The sequence below is a fragment of the Polypterus senegalus genome, chromosome 6 (genome assembly GCF_016835505.1).
Source record: "Polypterus senegalus isolate Bchr_013 chromosome 6, ASM1683550v1, whole genome shotgun sequence".
In the NCBI taxonomy this organism is placed as follows: Eukaryota; Metazoa; Chordata; class Cladistia; order Polypteriformes; family Polypteridae; genus Polypterus; species Polypterus senegalus.
The window spans coordinates 59,970,312-59,986,097 of NC_053159.1; the positions used below are offsets into that span (position 1 = coordinate 59,970,312).

At 36.0% G+C, this 15,786-nt stretch overlaps 1 protein-coding gene across 3 annotated transcripts in view; it reads left to right on the top strand.

Annotated features, from left to right (window-relative positions):
* The window catches only part of LOC120531060, a 76,689-nt gene that overhangs the window by 17,412 nt on the left and 43,491 nt on the right, over nt 1-15,786 (top strand). For all 3 annotated transcript variants that reach the window (XM_039756063.1, XM_039756064.1, XM_039756065.1), the window contains exons 2-10: nt 928-2,581; nt 2,680-2,738; nt 8,249-8,468; nt 9,527-9,717; nt 11,963-12,139; nt 12,466-12,657; nt 12,768-12,865; nt 13,053-13,239; nt 14,992-15,185. In XM_039756063.1, coding sequence (XP_039611997.1) covers nt 929-2,581; nt 2,680-2,738; nt 8,249-8,468; nt 9,527-9,717; nt 11,963-12,139; nt 12,466-12,657; nt 12,768-12,865; nt 13,053-13,239; nt 14,992-15,185 — 2,971 coding nt within the window. In that variant the 5' untranslated portion in view covers nt 928. The remainder of the gene's footprint in view (nt 1-927; nt 2,582-2,679; nt 2,739-8,248; nt 8,469-9,526; nt 9,718-11,962; nt 12,140-12,465; nt 12,658-12,767; nt 12,866-13,052; nt 13,240-14,991; nt 15,186-15,786) is intronic.

The window sequence follows — 15,786 nt, forward strand, 5'->3', positions numbered from 1 at the left end:
ATCATCTGGCTCAGCTGAAAATTGTATATTGCATTCATTGCAATGTCATCAGGCACTTCTATTACTAGGTCACATTTTATAACCTTATTGCAATTCCACAATACCTGAACAAATATATCAAGAGAGCCTGCTCCATCACAGGGTGAACCATGGACACACTGAAAACTGTTGTGGAAAAGTGAATGATTGGGAAAATTGGATGCCATTCTGAAAAATCCTCTCCATCCCCTCCAGGAGGCACTTTCTCAGAGTACTTTCAGCCACAGGCTCATTCCACCACGTTGTGCTAAAAAGCACTTCTGGTGGTCTTTTCTGCCCACTGCTATCAGTCAATACAATACTTCACCTTAATGTACTTGTTAAGTTTATTTATTTTCATTTATTTAGTAATTGGATATATTATCTGTCCTGTGAGTCTACTGTATATTCTTGCTTTTTAGGTACCGCTGCTGTATACATTTGAATTCCCCCATAGGATTAATAAAGTTTAACTAATCTAATCTAATCTAGTATATTCTAATCTAAACTAATCGAATCTTTGCTTTATTTTGAGATTATCTTTGGATCACAGTTTTACACAAATCATCTGACACAACTCTTTGTAAGAAAACACCTGATATGTTTTGAGCAGAAAATGTTATTATTCCTAATGTCAAAATAGCTCTTAATGACTCTGTTTCATTGGAAACTAGATTGACATTCTCTATTTTTAAAATATTTTTTAACCACAGGCTGTAATTTTCTGTATTGTAACTGTACTTTGGGCACCCATTCTAAATGCAGCAGTCTGAAGTGATGGGATTTTACATCTCTCCCCACAAGCTTTAAGGTGTGTCTAATGCAATAAGGTCCAGTTAATTTCCCTTGGTAATGGATTTTTCTGTAATATTTTTGATCAATGTAAAATTCATGCTTTTGTTTCTCCAGAATGAATGATCATCAAGCAGAGAAGATGGTTTTAAAAAACCCTAAAAAACCACCTTTGAAACGTTTAATGGTCCAAAGTAACGTTGCCATTCCTCATGACTGTATAAGTGGGCCAGAAGGTCTTCTCTCATTTTCTGACAACTGTGGCTACATGAAACAGTGCAATCTACATCATTCACATTCTATGCAAAAGGCTTCCCAAAAAGATGTCTTGTCTGGAAGATTGTCAAACAATGTGTTAAGGCATAGAAGCTTCAAATACCCGAGCTATACAACTCATGAATGTACAAATTCAAGAACATCTTGTCAGAAAGCATCAGAGAACTGCAGGTTTTGCACTGGATACTCAGAAGGTTCTGAAGAAGATCTACTTCCATTCCATTATAGTAAAGACAGTGCTCTACAGGCATCAGCTTCTGTTAAGGTTGATGTTCAGATGGAGACTGATTTAGTAAACTGTAAAGTACTGGACTCACCTCAGGAACTTTCCATGACTGATGTTGTAGAACAAGGTTCTTGTGATTCCAGGCAGATGGAGAGTAGGAAAAATGGCAACTCACTGAATGCTTTTCCGTTAGATCCATCTACATATGAAACATGTGCATCTGTTCAGTCAGGATCATCTTCCAACCTTCATCATTCATTAATCAATTCTTCAAATGCTTGTCATAATTTGCCTCAAGGGTACAGAAAATGTCAGCCTTCGAGCACCTGTGAAAATCAACGTAGTCACCTTTCTAAGACAGTTTTAACAGATGAGAGTCACTCACATGAAAGCAGTACTGTTGATTTTCTGCATTCTGAGACAATGACGACTTCCATGTCCTGTTGTGTTGTGCACCAGTGTGCTGTGGGACACACATTTAGTGGAAGGCCATCATCTTCTTGGGGAAGAGAAAGCAGTGTCCCTGAACCTTTGGAATTTCCTAACAGGCCCATAAGAATGGCTCAGTCATCCAAGGCATATTCATTTGGAAAGCAAGATCTTCAGACTCCTGGTAGCACTGTTGCAGTGTCAGTTGTGGCCTCTATAGCTCATGAAGGCCAGAGAAGATTTCTTCCCAGCCCCAAAAAGATAAGGGGATGTTTTGAGGGACAGTTGGATCAAGTTAATGCATCACTTGAGTGTATGCTCACACCAGAGCTAGATGCCAATGACCTAAATATGCATTTGCAGGGGAGGTTCTGCAGCTTTCAAGGGAGTCTGAAAAGTGCTGTTCTCAAAAGCCCTTCAGACTCATCACATGTTGGTTCACATCTACATACAGCATCATACACTGATGGTAATCTTCTACATAAAAATGAGCAAAAGGTGAACAGTGCCAGTCTTTATGTCGACTTGAAAAGAAGCAGCAGCGTGGGCAAATTCAATCTCACACCTTTCTCCTCTAGAAGGTATGGACTGTCACTTAAAAAGAACAGTTATCAAAATGGGAACATGAATGACCCTGTCTGTTTTAAGACAGAAGGAGATGGACAAAAAAGGCAAGGCCACTTGCCACTGAGAGAGACTAGATTGGATAGATATCGGCATCATATCTCAGTCAGCTCTTCCATTAGCTTTCAAACAAATGATAGAATGGATGAAAAAAGGCATGGCAGGGAGAAAATAGTGCAAAAAGGCCCTCACAGTGAAAGCCACAACAGTTTACAGGTACAGTTAACAGAACATTATGCAGACTAAGTATCATCAAATTGAAGATTCAAAACCTATAAAACGTATCTGAACATTATTGTCTCTCTTTCTTGCAGTCATTTCCTAATCTAGTAATGATGCCATTAAATTATTCTACTGAAAGTACAAAAGAAAGGTGAGTGAATCACAGCTCATTCTTAAGAGTTAATAGCATGCTACTACTGTATAATAAGGAAATTTGCATGTAAAATCTAAGTGTGCATTTTTCTGAGTAAAACGTACAATCTAACATTAATTTTAATGAATCATCATGTGAAATTTCTTTTAATATGTATTGTCTGATCCAAACTAATATTTTAGTTCCTATGTTTTTGTTCCTTTTATATGGCATCAGTGCAGGTTTGGGTAATGCTGTTTTTTAACATCACAGTGGCTGTAGGTATTTGTAGCAACATTTTTGATGACTATAAAATTACATCTTGAAAAGACACTTAACTGCATCACTTATATTTATTTTGCCTTTTTGATCATGCAATTGTTAGCGTAAAATGCTTGCTTTTAATATTTATAGTTTGATTTGGACTCTTCTTTTGTCAAATTTTCATATATGAAACACGTTTATTATTATCAGACAGGAGCAGACAGTAATTTGAACAAATTGTTGATTAGTACCTGTCACATCAGTCCCTGCTCGTGATAATTCAATTCAATTAATTCTCCTCTAGTTCACTTTTCCACAGACAGGATCAATTTGCTGTAGATATTTACAACTATAATTAATTTATTCAGTTATTTAAATTCTGCAAGTAAACCATATATTGTCAGCAGTAGAACATTCTACATTTTTTGGTCTGATTTGTTCTATAGAAGCAGACTTCATAATTAGTTAACTCATTGATTAGATTGGTCTTCTTCTTAAGATTGCAGATGGTACGGTATGTTGGTACAATATGCACCATCTTCTGGAAACATACATGCAGTATTTTAAAATGGGAAGTATTGTGACAATCTATCCATTTTATTTTGTCCAACACAAAAAAGTGGCCTCTAAGAGCCTTTCCTGTGGCCTTAATATGCAATTTAGGAACCAGCTCTAGACAGAACTGCCATAGCAGGGAACACTTGTTCACACTCCCAAATTTTAAATGAAACAACTCAGATAGAGTTGAAGTGCAGAAATCAAATTAACTCCAGGCCTTTTATCTGCTTAATTGTTAATGACATAACGATGGGCTTGTCCATACCTGCCCATGAAATAGCCTTTGAATCAATTGTCCAATTACTTTTGAGCCCCTGAAATGAAGGGATTGTGTTAAAAAATGCTTTAGTTGCCTCACATTTTTAAGCATTTTTTTTGTTCAACCCACTGAATTAAAGCTGAAAGACTGCACTTCAACTCCATCTGAGTTGTTTCATTTAAAATTCATTGTGGTAATGTACAGAACCAAAATTAGAAAAAAGTTGTCTCTGTCCAAATATTTATAGACCTAACTGTATTTATAGTTCACCTTTGCCACTTTCTGCCTTTGCTTTCTGTCAGTCTTCATAGCATCTCCTCTTTTCCAAAACTGCTAACTACCTCAGCATTCCATTCCATTCCATTCCATTCTCTGTCCAAATATGTATGGACCTTACTGTAAGTGATGCAAAATGGTAGGTGGACAGTTGCTTGAGCAAAGGAATGTACATGTTAGCTATACATAAAAGAGGAAAGAGGTCACAAAGTAGACCCTAAAGGGAACAACCTGATAGCACTGATATTTAGGATACCTGGAAGAAGTACACGAGTAGCTTCCTGAATGAGGAGAACAGATGGGATGTTGAAATTTATTGTGAGAAACTAGAGCTGTAATTTGCCAAACAGAAAGTTGCAAAAGCACTGAAAAAGATGAAGATGATTTTAAAATTCTATGTGTTCTTTTCTCTGAACTCCTCAAATGGTTCTGCATATTCTTGAGATTAAGCATCATCAAATTCAATTTCAGGAGAAGGAGAATCTTGAGCTAATAATTAAGACTTTCTTACATTAATATGAGTCTAAACAGCAAAGAAACAACTTAAGTATAGTAATTTTACACAAAGAAATTCAAGCTATAAGACAGTGTCTGCAAGATCATGTACACATGTGTTTGTGATATTTTTTGTAATCAAATATTTATTGAATTTTAAATAGCAATAATGAGAAACCCATAAATTAAACAGTCCAAAAAAAAACAGTAATAATAGCAAAATACCCTCCCCCTTAAGAAATGTTTATGTTGATTTGGGTTTTAGTCCATATTGAACACGTGTCTCAAAAGGCTAACATAACAAGGGAATTTTTATGCTGATTAGCTTTAGCATTTAAAGCAGTAGTCAACCAGGGAAGACCAAACAGAAAGATGTCAACCTAGTTTGTTCCATTTCTCTGAGGTGCACAGTTCACCTGCATTAAATGCACACTTACAGTCAGTGTCATGTTAGAAATGATACCATACAACAGCTTCTTGTGTATGACTAGTTTTTTGCTATGTGTCCATATTTAAAAACATATACTTTCTGTATTGCTAATATTAGACTAAATAAATGTTTTTTATGGCCCACACCTTTAGAAAATGTTTGATTTATGTTTGCACCCCCTTCAAAAGTAATATTACCTTTGAAGATGGAGAAGTCAAATTTCTAATTTTTGAACCACAAATTGAACTACTTACAGTACTGTGGGTGAATAAATTAAACTAAAACACACTATTGACAATCTGGGTGTTGGGATATGTCACGGAGCATGAAGAAATGACACACATTGATCAGTGGGTTTGAAACACAGTCAACGAGCTTTGCCCTAAATAACACCTGTATTGCAGTTCACAAACAGATGTGTGGCACAGTTAAAATTGCGGTGCTACAGCCAGGACTGCCAGTAGAATAGATGAGCTGAATGTAAACAGCAGTGGTTCAGTCCTCCTTGTTCCTCCCCCCCAACCCATCTGCCAAAAATGTCAATTAAACCTCGAAATCTGTGACATTTGCTTGGTAAGAAATCAATACTTAATCTCACCCTTCTCTACAGATCATTGTAAGGTCCAAATTCCATTCTCTTATAAAAAGTTATTCGCCTTTACAGAAACTTCACACACAGCAAGGAGCATGACAATGTACATTTCTGCAGCTCATTCACAGGTGACAATTGTGCACACACAGTTTGATTATTTTCACATTATGTAACAAGAGCACTAACTAATAAGTGACACATCACAACACACTGCAGGACACAGATTGCACCACAATAATGTCTGACAATACACCTCATTCATTTTGGTGAATCGCTACACAGCCTTCTTCTTTGCTCCATCCCCTGAAATGCCATCTCACATCCCAGGTTGGGAACCCTTGTTGTAATGGCTGGGTTTGCTTGAGCAAAAGTTTTTCTATGTGAGCAATAATTTACAGTTACATTACCCTGCGACCACAACCTACTATTGTGCAATATAATAACCAATTCGAGAAATCTGAAATTTCTATACATAACAGAATGTACTTGAACTGTACAGTCACAAATGTTTAATTCATTTATTCATGAAACTAAACAGATGTGTTTTATTGGAAAAAAAAGAAAGTTGAATGGGTAATTTAACTGTGTACCTTTTTTTAATAGCATGTTATGTACACTGATCAATAGTTTCCAAAATCAGTCTCAGTGGAACCATATCACTTCAGACTTGTTCCAACCAGTTTCACAATTAGTGAGTTATTTTACCATATATTGATCTATTAATTAGCGGATCTTTTTCATCTGTTATTCTGCATTAAAAAAGCAGTAGTGTGAGATTTCTTTCATAAGAAATTTTAAAATATTTGTATTTCTGCCATATACAGTACTGTATTTAAGTTTTTAACTCTTTGTTGTCATTTTCTTATCAATTCATTATTTTTTGTGGAATTTGCTCCCTTAATTAAATCCTAATACAGTAATGACAATTGACAATGAATAAACTAAGAATACTGTAATTAATCAAGTTGATTCAATCACTCTCTTTTTTGTGCTACTGCAAAATTTTCACACACATTAGAGGTAACATTAAACAATATGCTACTGGCTAATTGCATTATGTTAAAACTAGAAATGTTATATTTTTGTTACTATCCATTCCTACAGGACCAATAGCAGATATATATTTTTAAAGTGCCTGAGAAATATTTAAAAATCTGTCCTTAGCTCAGTCGTACAGAAAACATGTCTAAGAAGGAGATGTGTGTCTATTTCAATAAAGATGATGCCATTCAAAATAAATGTTTCATTGTAAAATGTAAAGTACATACAGTGTTGCATGAGTTTAGGCTAGTGTTTTGTTCACTATGAGGGACAGAAAAAGTGTCAGAAAAAAAACTAAGTTATAGATAACATTTGTCCTGAAAAAGAGAAATATTGATGATGATGAAAAGATGATGCAAGAGATTCAACAACTGCTACTGGCATTAAAATGGATATTCAAGTCTCATCACCTTAGAGTGTTTACTCTCTTTAGACAGTACTGGAAAACTTACAAAAAGTATAATGAATTTATACGGTGAGGGGTATTTGAAAATGTTAATTGTGTGATGCTGTGATAAGAATAGTCTTATGCCTTAGTACGTATGTAGTTTTATGGAGGAAAACTGGCTAATAATTTTGTGATGATGTGCATAAAAAACATTAAAAATATTTGATGGTGTGGAAAGCAGACCGGACAGAGGAAGGCAGACACCGAAGGTTTCAACACCACACATGGTTTATTCATATTTTACAATTTACAGCGTCCTGCAACCCTGTGCCCCTGCACCAAGCACCCGTCAGTCCAGGCCTTTCAATAATGCCTCTCTTCCTGACCGCCTCCACTCCTCTCCACCGAGCTTTGTACTCTTCCACCCCATTTATGTTCACCCAGACATGCTATGTTCACCCAGACGTGCTCCAGGTGCCTCCCGATGAACTTCCGTTGGCACTTCCTGGTGTGGCGGAAGTGCTGATGGCCAGGGCTCTTCAGGCATCTGGGCGCCCCCGGTGGTGACCACGGGCCCCTATAGGGTTGAGCTTCCATGCTGTGTTCCCGTGGTCCCCATACCAACCAGAGCGGCAGAATTCTTGTGGTCCGGATGAGGTGTAGTCCCTCTTCCATTCCTTCTGGGCAACCCGGCTGGCTACCGCCCCCAGCTGATCGCCACAATGGAGAATTGTACGTTAACTTGTCTCACATTTGACCTGACATTAAAAAAGTTTGTGAATCTCGCCATATGTGAATCACTAACTGTAGGAAATCTTAAATAATTGTTTACAAATGTAAACACGGCTTTTGGTCTCTGATCTCCTTCTAAAATCCAACTACTTATGTAAATTCACAGGATTATTATACTGGGTGTCCAGTTTTGAAAGTCTTTGAGGGGGTCACTATGAAAAAAGTTTGGAAAGTAATAGTTTAGAACAAATAGACAAAACAAGAGTAGATAGCAAGGATAACACATGCCATATAATGTGATTGCACATCTGACTAGGCATACAAATAAGTAAATGAACAAGCTGTGGTTCACTAATGGTCTCTTTTCATTTCAGGGAAATTGGACAATGCAAGTGGGTCTCTTAAAAGTATTAAATGTGCATATCTTGAAACCTTTAAACTCAATAATTTTCATGATTGTGAGCACATCTAAAATAAGAAATTTCATTTTTAGGTTTCTAAAGCCATACAGACAACAGCTGCTTTACAGATATTTCAATGCATGGAAAGACTATGTCATACTAAGAGATGCTGCTGCTAGGTTTGTGAATGAAAGCCATCTTCTGCGCAAGGGGTTGGCAGCTTTGCAATGTGCTGTACAAATCCGCCACATGCAAATGAGTAGCGTTGCTGCAAGAAATAGGAAGAGGATCTTAACAGCTTACTTTAAGTTGGTGAGTATGCAGTGTACCCTGTGGCACAAAAAACACAGAGTAAAAGTTGCATTTCATGTATGTAGTAAATCTTAATCATAAGATGGAGTGCATTTTTCTGTAACAGATTAAAAAAATAACACGGAATGTTATAATCTGCTATAAAGTAATGATTACCTTCTCCTTTTGCAAATTAAAAGCACATAAAAAACAAATCTTTGAGCTTCCACATGACTCATTAGTAGCATGACATTGTTATATATTAGTATAACCATCGTGGGTATCAATTTTACACTGGGACGAATGCATTTCTACCTCTACCCAGCAAAGAACAGCAATAAAATCTGGTACAGTGTCAAAAAGACTTTGAGTTTATTGCAAAGAAACTAGAACTGTTAGTGTTTGGGGGTTGACTAGCAATTTCTTGTCTCATGATCTAGTTAGTCATGCAGATTGTCAGTTTTCTGGGCCACAACACTAAGCTAAGAACAGAGGGAACACTGCTGAAACACTGGTGAACCCTAGCCTACTACATCTTTGACAACTGATGACTAGCACGTTAACTCTAGTGTGGATATTGCCCTGTTTGATCCTGCCAATAGTGCGGCTGTTGCCCTGTTTGATCCTGCCAATATGCTGCCATGAGAATCTCTTAACATTTCATTATTTGTGTGGGAACAATTTTATAAATTGTCTGTCACAGTTGTGTAGTGCCTCTATGTCCTTGCACCCTGGTGATGAAAAATACAAGCCCTTGAGCTGCAGATATCAGACCATGGTTTGGCTCTGGAAATATGTATACATTGTTGGCTACTGATTTGATTCTAGGAGGGTGTAATGTATAGCACTATGGCCTTGTAGATCAAGTGGTTTGGGTTTGAATCCTAGCTTATTGACCTTTTATTAGAAGGTCTGGTCATTCTTACTACATCTGCATTAATTTTCTCAAAGTGTTGCTGTTTATTTCCAAATCACAAAACCTTGCAAATTTGCTCTACTGGTGTCTATTAATTGTCTATTAATTGGCTCTGTTAAAATATTACATATATATGCATATGTATATGTTTTTACTTTTCTAGTGGAAGTTTGCATTTGCTGAGTGTCAACAACACGGTGACTATCCATTCCAGTGCCTTTCAAATCAGGACTGTCATGTAAGAGAACTAAGTCGGTCAACCAACAATCAGTTATTCATCAATCCTACTACCACAGAGCAAGTGAACTGCAATGTTAGTACAACATGTATGAAAATGGCAGAAGCACACCACAGGTATGTTATTGGAGCAGAATCCATTAATGGATTAATTAATGCCATTAATACACTGCAAAGTTTATGAGCAACTATTCAATTCGTGCTAATTAATCCAGGAGAATGTAAATAACATATTTTTCTTTAATAGTGTAACTAGAGATTATATTAAATATATTCTCAGCAAATCTGACATTTAAGGGTAAAGGGGCAAGTGATCGAAAAAAATTCTGTTAGATGTGTATGTAGAGAAACGAACTACATTTGTATCCAACATCATTTTGAACGTTCCATTTAGCTGCCCCAAGCAATTTTACTATCTTTACAGCACGGGCATCTGCTTTCTTCAGCTCTCTCTGCCTGTGTGGTCTTTTCTTTTTTGCTTTTCCACTGATCTTTGACTATATATGCTTTTCTTTATATCATTTAACATTCTTCTTCACTGGCTTCTTGGTCAGTTTCCTTTTACTTTCCTAATCTGAAAAGATGATTTACAAAGAGCAAAAAATTAATCCAGTGAAAAAATACATTCTAAATGCTAAACATAATTGCTGCTGTATGCGTCTTAATTTTCCCCATGGAATTAATAAAGCTTATCTAATCTAGTCCGAAACGCAAGACACAACTTGACCAAACACAATTTTAGGTAAAATAAAAGGCAGTTTAATGTACAATGATTTTTTTTAGTGATTTCAATCAATCCATCACAATAATAACACACAGTTGATTACCTTCCACTCCTTCCACCACCACTCCTCCACATGTGTCATCCGCCGCCTCCCGACTCTGAGTCCCTAATGTACAGGAGAAGACTTCTTTTATGTTAGACCCGGGAGTGCTTCTTGTGCCACAGCACTGCACGTCAGAAACACTTCAGGGCCAAGCAGAAGCTCCCCCAAAGTAATAGTAGTATTTTCCTGCAGATCCCTCTGGTGACACCTAAGTACCCAGACAGGGCTGCAAATCAGTACTACAGCTAAAGCCTGTGTAGAAATGGGAGTTATGCCAGAGGGATGTTGACACCCTGCGTATAGGGGGAATATATGGCACTGAGTTGCAGTCTTTTTCTGTCCTTCCATTATGGCCTTTCAACTGGGAAAGGTACCAACAATTAACTTGGCCAAGATGCATGTTCAACCACATGTTTCCATTATGGAATCCTGTCCAGATAATGAATCATCATCCGTCATTGTCACGACGGCAGTCCCAACGTTATGGCATTCACAACCACTACAAAACAAAAAGACCAGACAAAACTTTCTGTCAAGGGCTACTCATTTAATTGCACTTACTATGCTTTTACTTTTGGGAAGCAAACCTAAATTTGAAATCAAACAATCTTATATTTATATTTTAAATGATTGTGTGTCAGAGTTTGCTGTCAGACAAAGACAGGAGTAAATGATGCAGTTACAGTATCTGTCTGCTCTGTTTGGGCCTTTTGTGTACAGTACTGGCTATCTGTGAATCTCAAGGACTCTTGATAAAAATAACAGCAGGGCATGTTATTTGCAGAAATTCTCAAATGATTTTGTACTAATGAAATGTATTGAAAAGGGGAATGAGTATAGGAGTCAGGTGGAAAACGCTTTTCTTGCTGCAAAGAGAATTGTCTGCTTAACTTAACATCAACAAAACCAGCAACTGTTTTTTGACTTTCGCAGACTGTCACTATTCAAGGGGTAAATGTAGAGACGGTATACTGCTATAAGTACTTGTGGGTCAAATGACAACATGGACTGGTCTCAGAACACAGAGGATCTATATAGGACAGGGCAGAGCACACTGTTTTTTTTCTTAGGTGACTGCATACCTTTAATATGGGTAGGGGCATCTCCTTTTCTGCATATTATTTAACTCTGTGGTAGCCAATGCAGATTTTATGCTGTAGTATGATGATCTGGAAAATCTCTTTAAGAAAGGCTCACTAAGTGTGAAGTTTTCTTTTTTTTTGTAATTCTTTATGTGTTTTTAAGGGGAGTTGTTGTTGTTTGTTGTAATATTTCTTGAGCTTTTTTAAAAAGCTGTTTTCTAGCTTGTAACAAATAAAGTGACATCTATCTATCTATCTATCTATCTATCTATCTATCTATCTATCTATCTATCTATCTATCTATCTATCTATCTATCTATCTATCTATCTATCTATCTATCTATTTGTCTGTCTGTCTGTCTGTCTAATACTTTAAATTAATAAAGCTGTCATATGTATCCCTTTGTTCTGTCTTTCCAACGTATATCATTCTTTTGTGTTCATTTTTCTCAGTGTGACACTCCTGTCAAAACACTGGATTGTGTGGAGAAAGGCCATGATTAAAAACAGCCAGAGAAATCAACAGGAAATCTTAGCTCTTGTTTATGAAGGATACAACTTGAAAAGGATGGCATTTTTGACCTGGATGGAACATTTCTATAAAAAATGGCTGGCCACGCGTCATCATAGGTGTAGTAATTATAATCGAGTTTACACTGGACTACAATAAAACTATGATTCATATGGTGTCTCATTTCTCTATATTCAATATGCAGAGTTTTTCATTGTGGTAGTAATCTGACTAAAACAAAAATGCTGTACTGTACATGATTATTAATACTAGGAGTGTGGAAAATGATATGAAAACTATTGAAGCTTAATAACATTTTGGGTGTATTTAAGTAAGTATAGTCAAGATGGGTGTAAAGATAAGGGTCTGGTAAAAGTATTCATCCTTTGAAACTGTATTGCAGTTCATGTAGGTAACTTTATCCTTATCTGCATTTTATTTCTAGACGTGCTCTACTTTCCTGTGTTTTCAAGGTCTGGTGTACTCAAGTGCGGGATGCTCAGGTTGTACGACAAATACAACTCCAACAGAGTATCACATTTTACAGGAATGTCCTGATAAGAAGGAGTTTTCAGCTTTGGTCACAGACACTCACTGTGAAAAAAACTTTAGAGAAGCACCGATGTCGAATAGCAAGGTGGGACACATAAAGCAAGAAATTTAAATTTAACCTTGGGTCAGTGACTAATAGAATGCACTTAAAAAGCTAAACTTTGTGCACTGCATAGTTATGTGAATTTTTTGCAGAAAGTTCATAATCCGTTGGATACAGGCTGTCTGTAGGAAGAAACTGAAAAAGATGCAGTTGATGGCTACCCAGCATCTGAAGAGGAAAAGGCTGGAAAGTATGTAGTATCTACTTTAAAATGCCACTTCAACCTGATTTGAGTCAATTTAGTCTGATATAATGAAAAGACAGCTCCAAAATTATTTTTCTTTCTTAATCAAATTATATATTCAAACATTTGCTGCTTATACACTTAACTTTCTAGGAATAATGTATGTAATTATCTTATTGACCTACCTGTTCAGATGCATTAAGAATATGGCAGTTGGTAAAGGAAAAGAAAGGAGCTGAAAAAGCTCAAATGAAAGAGTGCTGGAGACTTCTGGAAAGAAACAAAATGAAGGTAGCTTTCAGAGTCTGGAGGGAATGTTATTGTGAAAGACAGAGGTTGCAGCCACTGATCTCAATTATTCGAAAAAGACGACTGTCAAGGTAAGATGCCGCTTTCCTTTTAAAATAATTTCCCTTGTTTTTTTGGTCTGTCTCATCTTTGTAGAAAGATAATTTTTTAAAAGTTGATTAGCAGCATGATCTTCTTTAAATCAAAAGTAATTGTCTTTTCCATTACTTTCTCATCCATTTTCTTGAGTCATATTTTACTGCATTTGTATAATAACTAAAAAAGCTATATTCCCCTTTTGTTTGTTCTGTTTTCATTGGCCTTTTTATCTGGGTATCTTGCTTATTTAAGTTCACTTTCCTTTTATGGATTCCTTCTTGCAATGGTTTTGAAATTGCCTTTCAAACCTTGGTAAAAGCAATTTTTATTCAGTGTTGCTTTATACAATCTCACTATCATTGTTTCTGTTTGAGACTCCTTTCTATTAACTACAAATAAGTAACATAATTCAAATAATAACCAATAGAATCATTAAGGAAAAAGGGAGTTTTATCAATAGCATTATTTTCTAAATAAAATAAAAAAATGTTTTCCAATTAAATAACTGTTTTAATAATGCATAGTGACTTATGAACTGGATTCTGACAAACTGCAGAGATAAACTGAACAACAGAAATAAAAACAATAGGACAATTAGTATTCACTTACAACAGTAGCATTTTATTAATATTCATACATAAAACAAAAGCCACTAATAATAAAACAGTGACTAATGACAGCCATCTCTGGATCATCAGCTGATTCATAGGGAAAGCGTCCCTGTGTTGTTCTGTTTTCTAACGTCTCACTTGCTGAGACTATTGCATCTTTGAAACCAGTGGCACTGCAACTGTAGAAGTCTTGGTTTTGTGGATGTGATCTACAGCAACATCCAGGTTGAAGGAGTTTGCTAGTGACATTTATTTTTGATTGAACATCAAAAATAATTTTGGCTAAAATAGGCCCTTAGCCTTATATGGCTTAAATAAACCAGCTGACTAATGTGTTGTATAAAGTCGTTCTTGAAAGTTTGTGAACCCTTTAGAATTTTCTATATTTCTGCATAAATATGACCTTAAACATCATCAGATTTCCACTCAAGTCCTAAAAGTAGATAAAGAAAAACCAGTTAAACAAATGAGACAAAAATATTATACTTGGTCATTATATTTATTGAGGAAAATTATCAAATATTACATATTCCGATCGCGCATGTTATTCTGGCAGAATAACCGGCAGAAACTAAGAAACAGCAAGAACACTCTCCCATAATGTAATGGCTATAATGTGGTCCCTCCTAGCACATACAGAGATAATCCTCTTTCTGTATCTTTGTAACCAATCTCATCCTGGACATGACACAGTCCCACATCTTAGAATTAATTTAATGACCATTCACAAATAGCCCTCTCAACAAACACAATACCTTGATATGCTATACAAATGATGTGAAATTTCAGCCTATGAAGAACCTCTCTTCACAAACCTTAAGTTATTTTTTTCCAACAGATGAAAAGTTTAAAGATAGCATTGAAAGAAAAAGTATGCTCTTTACTATCTGTCAGTTCTCTTAGCAACACATAATTGAAAATGTTTGATTTTTTTCAGTGTGGGAGTAATGGCTACACTGAAAAAAAAAAATCAAACCTGTTATGATATAACTAAGTGTGTTGTTGGTCAATATCTTGTAATAGCAGAGCCAATCCTGGTACTTAAGCATTTTAAATCATTAAGGTAATCCCAAGATATCACATGAAATTTTATGTAATGTGAATGTAAATGTATATGTATCTTTGCATCTTCAGTTGTTTCCAGAGCTGGAGAGAAGTTGTGCTTCAAAAATATATCGCCTTTCGTCATTGCATTCAGCTTCAAAGATTAACAGTAAAGACATGTTTTATCCATTGGAGATGGCTCCTGAAGCTTCAGTATTTACAAAAAGTTTTCATCTTGAGAACAGCAGGAAGAAGAGAGCAGCAAACCACCAACTGCTCTAGAGGTTTGTAACTTATTTTATTAAGGTTTGTCTTAAAATGTAAAGTGAGATATTTATTAACGCTAATAGGTGTGACAGGTTTAATTATCTAATTTTGTCCCGGATTACAGCTGCGACAGCCACATAAAGTTACTCATTTCAGAGCCCTTCTGTACAAACCCGGTTCATTTTTATTTTGCATTTCATTTATGAAAATAAAAAAAAGAAAATAGTCCTATGCAGTCATACGACATCACCTTATCCTTTATATCACTAGGCTTAAAGTATGGCATTGTTTAAATGAAATATACAAAGAAAAGGCATTCAATTCCATTAATTGAGGATTCTAGTTTGTTTAATGTTGCTTTTAGCTTTGCTCTTTTCAACAGAGTTAGACATTTAAAAATCAGAGTACAGAAGAAAAATATAATGACTGTAAGCATTTTGTTAATGCTGTCTAGTCAGTGTAGAGTTTCTTCCAAATTAGTAATTGGTAGCTTTTTATTTGTATCTATGTGGTATAGCGGGTCCACAGCCCTGTCAGCAAGGGCCAGTTGTTTGAAATAAATAATCACCGTGCTCGTGGCTTAGTGAGGGGGCGTGGTGGCTGTAGCAGATCTCGGGG